General features: G+C 42.6%; 1 protein-coding gene across 1 annotated transcript in view; it reads left to right on the top strand.

Moving 5' to 3' along the window:
- The first annotated feature begins 6,550 nt into the window (after positions 1-6,550).
- CACNB4 (calcium voltage-gated channel auxiliary subunit beta 4) overlaps positions 6,551-13,741 on the top strand; it is a 220,768-nt gene continuing 213,577 nt past the window's right edge. Inside the window, exons 1-2 of the mRNA XM_072962068.1 lie at positions 6,551-6,607; positions 6,934-7,170. Coding sequence (XP_072818169.1) covers positions 6,551-6,607; positions 6,934-7,170 — 294 coding nt within the window. The remainder of the gene's footprint in view (positions 6,608-6,933; positions 7,171-13,741) is intronic.

Genomic DNA, 13,741 nt, shown 5'->3' with positions numbered 1-13,741 from the left:
GGTAATTCTGGAGAAATTCTTTAGAACAAGGCAAAGTAGGTATTTCTGAGATAAAAACTCAGAAAATTTCCACTGGGGTTGTTATGAAATAAATGTAAAAGGTTAATTATACAAACCTATATATAAATGCAATTGAGCCCATGTGCCACTGTGGTGATTTTGCATGCTCCTAGCTTAAAAATACAGAATGTTCTCCTGGATGTGTGGACCCTACACAAAATGTATTGTGATTTGATTTTTAAATATGAAACCACTGTCATGATTCTGAGCTCTGTGAGTTCTGCAAATCATGTTTTTTTTTTAACATCTCAGACAAGATTTTGACTATAGGAGCACTTTGCAAAATGTATTTATTAAGTGACAGAATAAGGTTTATTAAGAGTATTTGCAGCTGACAAAGTGATTCGGCAGCGTTCAGTGTTTTAGGAAGGAAAGCAGAGTTTAATCATGGTCACCTGATCTTAAGCAAGTCATTCTCTTGAGATCAGAGTCCTAATTTGCTAAATGTGGAGTTTGTTCTAGATGGTTACTAAGTACCCCTCCAGCTATAAAATTTTAGAATTAAAAAAATGTTATTTGGGGATCATTTTAGATGTGCAGAAATATTGTGAAGATAGTACAGACAGAGTTCTACACCTAGTTTCCCCTGATATTAATATTGTACATTACTGTGGTCCATTTGTTAGAACTAATGAACCCAAATTGACACCTTATTATTAACCAAAGTCCGTGCTTGATTCAGATTTCCTTAGCTTTTACCTAATGTTCTTTTTCTGTTCCAGGATCCCACAGGCTGTTTAGTCATCATGTCCCTGTACGCTTTTTTTTGGCTGTGACAGTCTCTTGGACTTTCCTTGTTTCTGATGACCTTGAGAGTTTTAAGGCGTGCCAGTCATATATTGGGTCGACTGTCCTTCAGTCGGGATTTGAATGACGTTTTCCTCATGATTAGAGAAGGGTTATGGGTCTGGGGAAAAAAGGCCCCCAAGGTGAAGTGCCTGCCTCCTCATGTCGTATCTAGGGTATAACCTATCAGCCTGATCGCAGTCAGTGTTGGTCTGGAACACTTTTCGTCTGCAGTGTTGTCAGGTTTCTCCACTTCCCCTTCCCAAGCTACACTCTGGAAGGAAGTCACTATGTGAAGCCTACACTTAAGGAGAGGGAGCTGCGCTTCTCTCCTTGAAAGGTGAAGTATCTAATAGATTATTTGGAGTTCTTCTGCATGGGAGGAGGTTTTTCTCTTCTCTTCTGCTTATTTATTCAATCATTTATTTTCATCACTATGAGCTAATAGATATTTATTTCATACTCTAGGATATACTCTAATACTACTTAATTTTGTTGCTCAAATTTATCCAAGATTGCCCATTGGGAGCTCTTTCAGTTTGCTCCTGCATCCCTTTGACATACCTTCAGTCTTTTTTATTAAAGCACTTCTTTATTTCCTGGCACTTTAAGATGCTCAAGGCTTATGTATTTCCTGCCCCACTCCTAGAATCAGCCATTTCTTCAAGGTGCCCTTTTATCAGAGGACAGTATTAGAAACAAGACCTGGATCCTAGATGCATTTGTTGCTACTGAGATGTAGTTATTTCTAGGCTCTCGGTTGACGGCAAGAAAACACGTGTGTGTGTACTAACCTGTGTATATATACCTATCGATAAATATTTCTGTATATAGCCATCTGAATCTGTATCATACTACACTTGAGTTTATACCAACGTCTCTGACTCTAATCCATTACCACACAGATCATCCAAACCTTCCCCTGCTCATATGTAACCTTCCATTCCAACCATAGAAAACCTGCCTCCTGACATCTGCCATCCATTTACCTAATTGTTTAATTCCAGTATGTATGTGATGGAGTGATTTCAGAGTTGTTAACCTACCCCGCTCTGGAAACAACTTCATCTTGCTTATGCACAGTTCCTTTCCCTTCAGTCTTATGGACTCTACTCATTTCCAGAGGTACTTGGGCCAGCAGCCTTTTCCCCCATGCCCTTCAGTCAGGTTGTTTCACATATTTGTAATAATAATAATAATAATAATAATAATAATAATAATAATAATTAATAATAAGATACTTTTGTCACATTGTGCATTCCATCTTGGAATCTTCCAACTTCCTAAGTGATTTTTTAAAATTTGGACACAATAAGTTTCACTCTTTGTGCTATAAAGTTCTATAGGTTTTGACAGATGAATAGTGTCAAATATCCACCATTACATTATCATACAGAGTAGATTCATAACCCTAGGAAACCTCCTGCTTCATCTCGTCAACCTTCCCCCTCTTGAACCACTGACCTTTACAGCTTGACTTTTTCTAGAATTTCATATAAATGTAATCATTTATGAGGCTACCAATGTGGCCTCAGGCTGGCTTCTTTTATTTAGCAATATGCATTTAGGGTTTATCCATGTCTTTTTATGGCTTGTTAGTTCATTTTTTTAAAAACTGAGTAGTAGTCCATCGTATGATTTACCATGTTTTTTTTTCCTTTTTTAAATCCATTCACCTATTGAAGGACATTTTGGTTGCTTCCCGTTTGTGGCAATCATGAGTAAAACTGCCATAGACATTTGCATGCTGGTTTTCGTGTGGATTTAAGTTTTCAAATCAATTGTGTAAATACCCAGGAGCACAACTGCTGGATTGTATGCTAAGATTATGTTTAGCTTATTAAGAAAAGGACAAACTGTCTTCCAAAGTGGCTGTGCCATTTAGCATACCCACTGTCAATCAATGAGAATTCCTTTTGCTCCTAATCCTCACAACAATTGGTATTGCCAGTTTAAAAAAAAATTTTAGCCAATCTGATAGATATGTACTGGTATTGTATAGCCATTTCAATCTACATTTCCCTAACGACAAATGATGTTGGACGTCTTTTCATACGCTTATTTGCAATTCATACGTCTTTGGTAAGGTGTCTGTTCAAATCTTTTGTCCATTTATTAATTGGGTTGTTTGTTTTCTTAGAGTTGAGTTTTGAGAGTTGTTTGTACATTTTATCGACAAGTTCTTTATCAGCTTTCTGTACTGCAAATATATTCTCCTAGTCTGTGCTTGTCATTTATTCTCTTAATATTCTTTCACAGAGCAGATATTTTTAATTTTAATAAAGCCAAACAGTGCCCACATAATAAAGCCAAACATATCAATTTTTACTTGCTTAGTTTCTTTTCCTTCTCTTTTTTAATCAACTTTATTGAGGTGTAATTTATGTACAATAATTTGCACCCATTTATAGTTAAAATTTGATGAGTTTTGACAGATGTGCACACCTGTGAAACCACCACCACAGTTGATGATAGAGAACATTTCAAAACCCTCCAACAGTTTCCTCCCTCTGACTTGCAGTCAATCTCTTCCCCTACTTTGGCTCCCAAGCAACCACTGATAGGTTTTCTATCACTGTAGGTGAGTCTGTATTTCCTAGAATTTCATATAAATGGAAGTATACTGTATGTACTCGGGTGTGTCTGGCTTCACTCAGCATAATAGTTTTTGAGATTTATTCATATTGTTGTGTGTATTAGTAGTTCATTCCTTTTTATTGCTGATTAATAGTCTACTATTTGTTTATTCGTTCGATTGTTGCTGAACATTGAATTGTTTCTGATTTGGGACTATTATGAGAGAACCTACTATGACCATTCATGTATAAGTCTGCATTTTCATTTCTTTTGGTTAAGGATTAAGTGAAGTCCAATTAATTTTTTTCTTTTGTTGCTTGTGCTTTTGGTGTCATAGCTAAGGATCCATTGCCAAATCCAAGGTTATGAAAATTTATGTTTTCTTCTAATAGTTTTACATTTTTATATAAAATTCATTCATTTAGATCTTTGGTCCATTTTGAGTTAATTTTTGTATGTGGTGTGAGGCAGGGGGTCCAACTTCATTCTTTCAGCTTTGGTTCTGGGAGCAGGGACAATGGTGTATCTCTGAGTGGCATCACCACTGTAGGAGCTGAGTGCTTCATAGGTAGCGGCAGCCATCCCAGGTTCCCTGGCATGTCTCTCCATTCGCAGTCAGGGTCCCAGTATTCTCAGTGGCACTATGATCAATGCAAATGGGGGCTGGGCTAAAGAAGGGAGCCCCCACCTCTCTGCTGTATTTGATAGGAACTTAGCCTCAGCAACAGATAGCTGCCGCAGGATGATAAATGCTTGTGTCCTGTCTCTCACAGGAGGATGACCCTCTAGCTGGGAGCTGAGGAGAGAGGTAGCCCTGTGTTCTCAGCTGCACCAGTGATGAACTGGATAGAAGGAGGGAGGGGATGAGCAGGTCTTGGTTCAAATACCACAGACTCTAACTTTTCTTACTGAGTTTTGATCAATTTTCATGAATAAACGTTTCTCCATTTTTAAAGTACCATTAGGACCATTTCCATAGGTTAATGAATTTTTTAAAAACAATTTTCACCAGTTTTGCTGTGAGGTAGGTGCAGAGAGCTCCTCACTGTCATGCTGCTGTAGATTCTTTTTTGATGATTCAAAGTTAGTAAGACTGTGGGCAGTAGAAAGCCAGAAAACTCAAATCCCAGGGCCCGCCCATATAATAATTCATTCTATCAGTATTGATTAAGTATCAGCTAGGAAAATGGCTGAGAGCTAAAAACAGGTTGAGTTGACTGTAAAGGTAACTAAAACAATTACCTTTACTGCAGTGGCAGACATTCCATCACCCACACCCTTTATGGAATATCTACTGTAGGTGAGGTATAAGAATAGATGATAGAAAGCTAAAAACCTATTTTAGAAATTAGGAGATTTTCACAGAGAACAAAGAAGCCAAGTCAGCCTGTACTAAGTGCCCAGAGAATCAATGTTCCAGTTTTTCAGGGGCATGAGAAACTCCCCAGACTTGGAGTGGTCAGGGAGGATTTCCATGGAGGGAGAGTACACTGAGCCAGGCTTGGAGGAAGGTAAGATTCAGCAGGGTGTGTGGACTGGGCACATTCCAAGGCAGAAGTCTGAAGTGGGACTGCATTTGGTATGTTTATGCAATAATGAATAGACCTGCCTGCTTGCTGGAAGATCTGGTTAGAGAGATCAAGTTGGAGAAATGAGGTGGTGACCAGAAAAGCAGGGGAGAGAAGAGGGGCTTAGTTGTTGGGCCATGGAGTTTGGACTCTGTGTTTTGGGCTGCTGAGAGCAATGAGTGCTTTTTAGCAAAGAGTGACTTGGGCAAAGACATTTGAGAAAAATAGTTTGTCTGTAGTATACAGACAGAATGGAGTGTGTGTGTGTGTGTGTGTGTGTGTGTGTGTGTGTTTGTGCACGCACGCAGAGTCAGCAGCCTGGAGGCAAGGCTAGTTATTAGAGTGTTACAAACAAATGAAGCTCTGTATTAAGTGAAGGAGATAGGAATGGAACGGAAATGTCTGGTGGATGGTAAAACATAACCAAGCCCTCAATAAGGCCAACCAATTGTTACAACAATTTCCGTCAAAAAAATACTAGAATGTAAGGTGACATGGGCTGACTTAGCAATTTTGATGGATTTCTCCTGCAGTAACTATAATTAAATGGGGTCTCTTTATTTTTGAATTTGCATATATTTCTCTTCCTTCTTTTTATTACTTCAAATTCCTCCTCTCCACAGTTCACTTTTAATTTGATCTCAATCTCTAGTATGTATTTGCAGGAGGAAACCAAGGGTTGCAACAGCCAAGATTGTGTATGATTTCAAAGATGAGTTTCCTCCCTTGAAAACAGCTATCCGCGTAGAAATAGGAGGCACGTGGCCAACTCTTGCTTTTTAGCAGATCTAACATGACCTTCAAAACTCCTTAGGACATGCTGGTCTCCTACGGGGCTGCATCTTCCGCCAGACTCAGGCTGGGTCTCCCGCGGCTGCCTGGATGTATATAGCTCGGGGTTCTGAAGCTAGAGTTGACAAAACAATACAAAAACATCGACGAAGAGCAAACCACAAAACCCCATGGCTTACCACAGTGGTCTGACGAGTTCAGTCGCGGAAGGAAGATTTGGCTCTTGCCCTTTTAAAATTCCAGTGCAGCAAACGCGCACACACACACACACACACACTCACACACACCCGGGTCGGCTCTTCCCACTCCCTGCCACACTGCACCAGCGTCCCTTCCCAAGTCCTGATTCGTGAACCGTGCCACCTTTGTCTCATTTTAAACTGTGCAGACTATTTTAATCCTCCCACCCCCATCCCAGATTTTCCCCCTCCCGTCCTCCTCTGGAAAGCTCTGATGTAAGGCGCTTGCTAGGTGGAAGAGCGCTTCGCTCGATCCGCTCGGGTAGGCGAGATCCCAAAAAGCCCCCTTCCCCAGACCTCCGCCTTCCGGGGCCGCTGCCCGGGACCCCTCTGCGGCCGCGGGGGGAGCGCCTCGGTCCCTTTAAGGTGTCGCGCATTCAGAAGTGCGGGCAGAGAGCCCGGGAGCCGGCGCGGGTCCCGGAGCGGGTGGGGAAGTCCTGCCGCCCGCCCTTCTTCCCGTTTCCGACCCTCCGGAGGCCCGGCCGCCCTCCGCCCACCGCGCACGGGCGAGCCATGCGGCCGTGAACCATGTCCTCCTACGCCAAGAACGGGACGGCTGACGGGCCGCACTCTCCCACCTCGCAGGTACCGCCCCCGCCTCCCCCTCCCCCGCTGCCCGAGCGCGCCCCGCCTTCGCGCCCGGCGCGCCGGGCCCCAGTCCTGGGAGTCCGCGGCCCGGCTCCCTCACCCTCCTCCGCGTTCGTTTCTCCTCCCGCTCCTCCTCTTCCTCCTCCTCCCCTCGTCCAGTCTCTGAGCTCCCGCTCCAGAGCCCGCAGCCTTCCCCAGCCCATGCCGGGGACTCGGACCCCGCACCCTGAGAGTCTTTGTTAATGGATGTGGTGGGTGCTCGTGGGCTGCTCTCCTCAGGCATCTTTCAGCCGTCGAGGCTCGGAGTGGGTGGGTGGGTGTAGGGGCTGTATCTGGGGAGCGCTGAGGAGACTTGGGTGCGGGCGCTGGGGAACCTCGGGGAGCTGGTCCGGAAGCGGACTCTAGTCAGGGGTGGTCGTCCGACTCCACGCTACCGTCCTTACCGGCTTCTCTCTGGCCCCGTGTGTCGAGTCCAGGTGGCCCGAGGCACCACGACCCGGAGGAGCAGATTGAAAAGATCCGATGGCAGCACTACTTCGACCAGCTTCATCCTTAGACAGGTAGGAGGCGGGCGCGGAGCAGGTTGGGCCGAAGGCCGAGCGCGCGGCGCGGGGTCGGGGAGCCGAGCGTCGTCCCCACGTGCGGCAGCGGCCGGTCGCGTCTCCGCGCACCTCTTTCCAGCCCGCGCAGGCGGTCTTTCTTCCTCCGCCCGCCGCTCCCAAGTCTTCGGGTCCTGGAAAGTTAGTTTGTGCAGTGGACACAAGTCGGTGAGGTCCTGGTTTAGGTCGGGGACGTTGAATTTAAGACTGGAAGTATTTCTCTCTGCACCTTCGATGCGTGGGGAAAACGCCTTTAAATCGTGTAACTTGAGTGACCAGAGCCAATGGGGCCGGACACCTGTATTGATTCGGCTGGGAGTTAGGGGTCTCTTCTGTTTTGCCCTGTTTGAATACTCTTACTTGTCTAGGTTTTGAGAGAAATCTCCAAGTTGTGGTCAAAAGAAAGACACTTTGAACAGAAAGTTCGGTCTCACTTTGGGACCTATTCTTTGGTTCTCTTAGGGAAAGACAGCTGGATCTGGTTTAAATCGAAATAAGCTAAGGCCGGTACTCCCTTTCTGGGGTCCGGGCGGTACTAAACTTAGTGTTTGTTTTCCTAGTGGTGGTTTTCATCTGTGTGGTTCTAGTACGCCGTTAATGTGCTAAAGATCGCCGGTTTTGCTGAATGCTGAGATGCCTTTCACCTTGACACAGGAAATTGGTCCATTTTCTTACTGTCCATGTACTGCAAAGAAACCACTCCTACGTAGCTGCTGGGTACTAGAGAGATCATGCAAAAGGGAATCACCTTGATCTCTCTTTGGAACAGAAACTGTCGAGGTTTGTGAATTCGGGGTGACCTGGGATGACTTTGGTCATCGCACCAAGACGCTTTTATCGCAGGTCTCTGCTGAAGGCTCCTGGAGTGACCTTGGGAAGTTCTTTTCCCTTTAGGTCACTCAGAGCATTGTGTAATGTGTTTTAACCTATGATGGCAGCTACAGTGTTTCTTCAGTGATTATCCTCAGTTTAAACAGATTATCCATGACAAATGGACATTAGACTCAAAATTGGACTCAGACCTCTCCCCAAAAGTCTATAAAGCGTATTTACATAATATTTATTATGGAGATATTTTCTGCGGAAACAGAAATTAGTGCTACTGTTCAATTCGGTGAATACTAAGCATGTACATTATTTAACTAAATACATTTTGGATTCTGAGTTCATTCTAAAAATGTATTCTATCCTTTTTGAAGTGTTAAGGTTATTTATGTATTTGATGAAGTAAACATATTCTTCATCTTCAAAAAATTGAGTTACATGACTGAGATCTTGTTTATGTTTATTCTGTAGGTGCCTATTTTTGGTAGTATTTTATTATTGCAAATTCTTACAAATACTAGCTATATAGCAGTGTATTTCATGAGCTGTTTGACGAAAACTTTTGAGTTCATCTACACCATCACTTCACTAATGTTTTGTTCTTCCAAGCACAAACAAAGCAATCAATAGTCTAAGATTTCTATTCTTTTCTCAGTTTAAATGATGAAGTGAGATGATGCATGTATAAGTTCTTGTTAAGTGTGGTGCTATGTGTTGGCTTAAAAATGTAAAAAGGACTGCACACTGAATAATTTGGGAAGTAATTTAAACTGATGCAGATTTTTAGGACATGTATTTCATAAGTCTCTTTGGAACTAGGATTTGTTGGTTTAATAAGACGGTCTAATTTAAATTCAGAAGTAAGTTTTAATTATATTATATACACAATCTTCCTAATTTTTCTGCACAAAAATAATACATAATTTTTTATGAGCAGTTACAGTTCAGTAAGTGTACTATATATGATCTTGTTTAAATGGCATAATACAGACTTCTATAATGGCTACAGTAAAATAACAGGAATTTTTATCTCTTTGACAAGAGATGAAAAATGATTCCAAATGGAATTTTAACAGATATGTTTTGAAATTAAATTGAACAGTTTTCATCCAAATGCTAACAAAATATTTTTAAAAAAGCACACCAGCTGTTTATGTTACTAGAGACTCATTATTTATAGAATGACCTGTGATTTACTGTTTTTGAATTCTTGATACATTTCACAATCTTGTGATGCCTTTGCTCATGAAGAAAATAGTGGGGATACCAATAAAAATAGTACTGCTCATTTCTTTGCCGTATCATTTACAAAAATACAGAAGGAAAAGTTTCACCAAAAAAAAAAAGATGTGTTGAATGTTGAATCAGATGGGTAGGGTAGTTCAGGGCTAGTGGTGAAAAACAGAGGACAGTTGGCAAACTCATCTAACGAAACAGTGTTTATTCTTTGAGCTGGTAAAAATTTCAGTGTCTATGTGTGTACATGCACGCATGTAAGTGTGTGCACACATATACCCATGCACATGTGTGAGTTGGCCTGAAAACGAACAGACTGATACAGAGAGCCTGCCTCTCCCCTGAGAACTGCTTGTAAAATCCCTGAGGCATCTTTGACCTTGTTTCCTGGTCTGCTAGATTGCTGCCCTCCACCATTTAGGAGTTATGGAGGTTTTGGAATTAATCCAGGGAGCAACTAAATGAGTTCTTTGAGGAAAGGTGAAAAGATCAAGCATTTTGCCCTGAAAGGAGAGAGAGCTCGGAGTGACACAGTACACAGTAATGATCTTCAAAATGTGCACAAAGAAGGTGTTCTTTGGAAACATGGTGGACTGTTCTCAGTCTTCACTGAGGATGGAACTCAGGAACTGGTTACAATCAGAAAGGAATGATGCTTTACAGCAAAACATTTTTATAAGGGTGTTGATACCCTTCAAATGGCTTTCCAAGTAAGGCTGTAGAATTTTCTCCCAGGAGGTCACTTTTGACAGGCTATTTATGACTGGATTATTTATTCATATTTAGAATTTTTAGGAAACACTTATTGAGCATTTGCTATGTGACAAGCACTGCACTAGGTACCATGCAAGAGGAATGAAAAGATAAATGAGACATAGCTCCTGTACCCAAAGGATTTAATGATCTAGTTATGGAGATATAGATGTGCATAAATCATACAGTGAAACAGAGCAAAAATGGAGGGTATGTGCATTGCAGAATGCCCACGTGTGTCGAGTATTTGAAATATCATGGATGTCACTGCACATACAGCTTGTGTGGTGGAATGCTCTTGGTTACTCTTACTGGGGTTACTCCCAGTTTTCTCGCCACTGAGGTTCAAAAGAAAATCTGATCAGAGTGGTATCAATTTGTTGACCTTCCCTTGTTAAGTCGGCCCTTGGGAAGGCTGCAGAATCTTACAAGGCCTGGCTCCTGCCAGCTTCCAGCCTCATCTTAAGCCATGGTTTCTTAGCCTTGGACACAGATCTGAACATGCCACTGTGCCTCCTGCCACTGGCCCTTTGCACATGCTGAGTTCTCTGTGTGGAGGGCTCTCGCTCTCTTCTCTGCCTTGCAAACTTTTTAACCTTTCTTGAGACCTAAATTTAGTCTTCACTCCTTTTTCTAACTTCCCTGATAAGGTCAGTTCCTTAACCATGCACCTCATCCCAGAGCACATTGTGCTAGTTCTCAATCGCATCATTACAATTTATTTAACACTGACGTTTAAGTATTAACTATTTAACATGTAATTATATTTTTTTGTTAATGTCTGTCTCTCCATCCAAATAATAAGTTCCACTAGGGAAAGGATATGTCTGCATTTGGCCTCCCTTTTGTCTTCAGCATTTAGCATGGTAGATGTTCTATAAATATTCGTTTGAATGAATGAGGAGCAGATGGGTGGAGGACCAGCTTGATACATTTTAGGCATGAGGTTTTGCTCCAATATTATGCTCTTTGTTTAATGGGAAGAAAGTGCCTCCTAACAAACCTCCCCAAAATTTAGTGAATTAAAGTAACAACAGTTTTTTTTTTTTCTGTGTACTGACCAGACACAGTTCTTTGTGTGATGTTATCTGGGTACTGGGATGGCTTAAAGGTCTAAAATAGCCTCACACATGTGGTTGGCAGTTGGTGCTGGCTGGTGGGTGAGAACTCCAGTAGAGTTTTTGGCAGGGGGCTTACGTTTCCTCCACCTGGGCCTCTCGGCATGGTTGCTTGAGCTTTCTCACAACATCGTGGCTAGGTTCCAAGCAGGAGCATCCCAGGAGGTAAAGGCTAAAGCTACTGATTTAATAAGACCTGGTGTCAAAAACTACATGACGTTACTTCTGTTGCAGTTTCTCAGTCAAAACAGAATCAAAGGGACAGCCCAGTTTCAAAGGGCGGGGAAACAGACTCTTTTGATGGATGCAACAAGGTCACCTTACAAAAGAGCATGTAGAATGGAAGAAGTTGTTGCAGCCATCTTTGGAACCAGCTCCCTTAGAGCAAGGTTCCTCATTTTTTTTAAGATATGCTAATCACAAGATCATTACAATAATTCAGTGAACCCACACTATATTTAGAGATCTAAAACACATTCAGATACTAAGTTGATACTATAATAAAACAAGTTGGTAAAAATATTCTTCAGGTTCTAATTTGAGCACTGGTTATAGACACATTTCTCTGATGAAATGCAGATTCATCAACAGAAGGTATATGCCTTGTGCATAGCTCTAAGAATAATCATTCGCTTAGAGTCATGCATATATGCAAAATTTACCCATAAGCTTAGAATCACAGAATTTTAGAACAGGAAGAGTTTGTGGAGGGAAAGTACTTTAATTCCCTATTTTCAGATGAATGAAACACAGATCCAAGGACAGAGAGGCCTTACCAACGTCACACCAATACAGAGTGTAGAACTGGAACAGGAGACCCCAACTCAGATTCTACAGTTTTTCCACCACCACGCACTTCATCCCTGAATAATCCCGATGGGCACACAGACATACAGAGATATGGACACAAAAGGACATGTGGAATTTATTCCTCTTAAATGCTAGAAATATTCCTTATTTATATGGTTACCGTGAAGAGCAAAGCCACCGCTGGAGAATCTGGAGATTTTTTGTTTCCCAGTTTCATCTTGGGATGGAATTTTTGTTTGCGTGTTTCATGATTCATGGAGGTTTGTTTGTTTACTTACTAATGTACTAGTGATTGTGTTGAACAGTCTAACTGGGAAACAGAACTGCTTGAATTTTTATAGTTGAGAGACTTGAATGGAGAGCCTCGATTACACAGGTGATGGGAGAGCTTTGAAGCTCAACCTAGAGGTCAGCAACATCAGGAAGCCGCCATCGCTGTAGGCTAGAAGGACAAGGGGAGGACAGTGCTGCTGGAATCCAGCGACCAGAATCACCTGGAAGATGCTGGAACCACTCGGAAACTGTAGAAGCAAGGGACATGGAGGAGATGCAGCCTCTGCTCAAGAAGCCAATTGGGGTGGAGAGAATGGGGAGAAAAACTCTGGCTTCTTCCTTCCTCCTGCTCCCCACCCCCACCCTTGCCCAGTCTCCACTGGCTAAGCTGGATGCCTGCTGACACGGGAGCCTGGGAAATGGCCTGCAGGCCTTGGCCCCTGAGACAGAAAGTAGAGCAGAGAAAGGAGAAGATGGATCTGAGGAAAACAGGCCAGGACTGGCACAACCATTTTTATATTTTAGCTGCATTGAAGATAATAATGGATCCTTTTCATCAGCAAAACTGGAAGTTTTTACTTGCTAAGTAGAACGTCCTTGCTAACTGGTAAAATCCAGTTACAGTGAACTTTAAGGAAAAGTTCACACCTATTTCCCTTGTGAATTTTATCCGGAATGCATCTTCCCAAATCGAGATCTGCTAGAGCAGAAAAGAACTCTGCCTTTTGTGGCAAACTGTGTTTCTTGCTCTCGGGCTTGAATAAATGGAATTGAATTTATGAAGCTTCTGACTGAGAATCTAATTACTGGGCAGCTAACCGGTTAACCAGTCAGTTTTGCTTTTCGTTGAGTTTCTGTTCTTGGCCCACAGAGTTCCCTAAATCTCATTGTTATAGGATAAAGCACTATTTATCCTTCAGTTTAGGTTGATAAGATTTTATTGAAGCTTACATAGATTCTGATTCCAATTTTAATCCTCTTAGAAAATTATAGGACACTGCATGGAAACTTAAGCTGCAAATGACCTTTACTATGCTGTGGCCCTCTCCCTTTAATTACTCCACATGCTGCTCCAGACAGTGTCGTCCCTGAGTAGAGACCGTTTCTCCATCACGGGAAAAAGCAAGGGCAGAGCTGAAGAGAATGGGGTGTCGTCAAACTGTGTGGCATAGCTAGTTGCAGAAACCAGTCCCTTCACTCCTGGAGAGTCTGCTAACTCAGTGGGGTCAGCTGGGCCCAGCAAATCTCGTTCTGACGCATCTCTTCTGGCTGAGGTTGTGGCATCGCCCAAGCTCATCATTGTCCCCTGAGTTTGACTCTTTCTCGGTCTCATTCCTACAGCTCAGACTCAGAAGAAAGCAGTAGCCTTAAAGCAGGCTGAGTATCCTTACTTCTCGCTTGAATTCACTGAAGACCCCAGGAAATATCCACAGATTGTGGGGAGCGGGGTGTGCAGGCCTCATGCCATGTTTGGCCTCTGCAACACTTTGGAGAGGGGTGCCTTCTAGAATAGGGCC

This window comes from Vicugna pacos, chromosome 5 (assembly GCF_048564905.1).
Source record: "Vicugna pacos chromosome 5, VicPac4, whole genome shotgun sequence".
In the NCBI taxonomy this organism is placed as follows: Eukaryota; Metazoa; Chordata; class Mammalia; order Artiodactyla; family Camelidae; genus Vicugna; species Vicugna pacos.
This window is presented reverse-complemented; position numbering and strand designations above follow the sequence as displayed.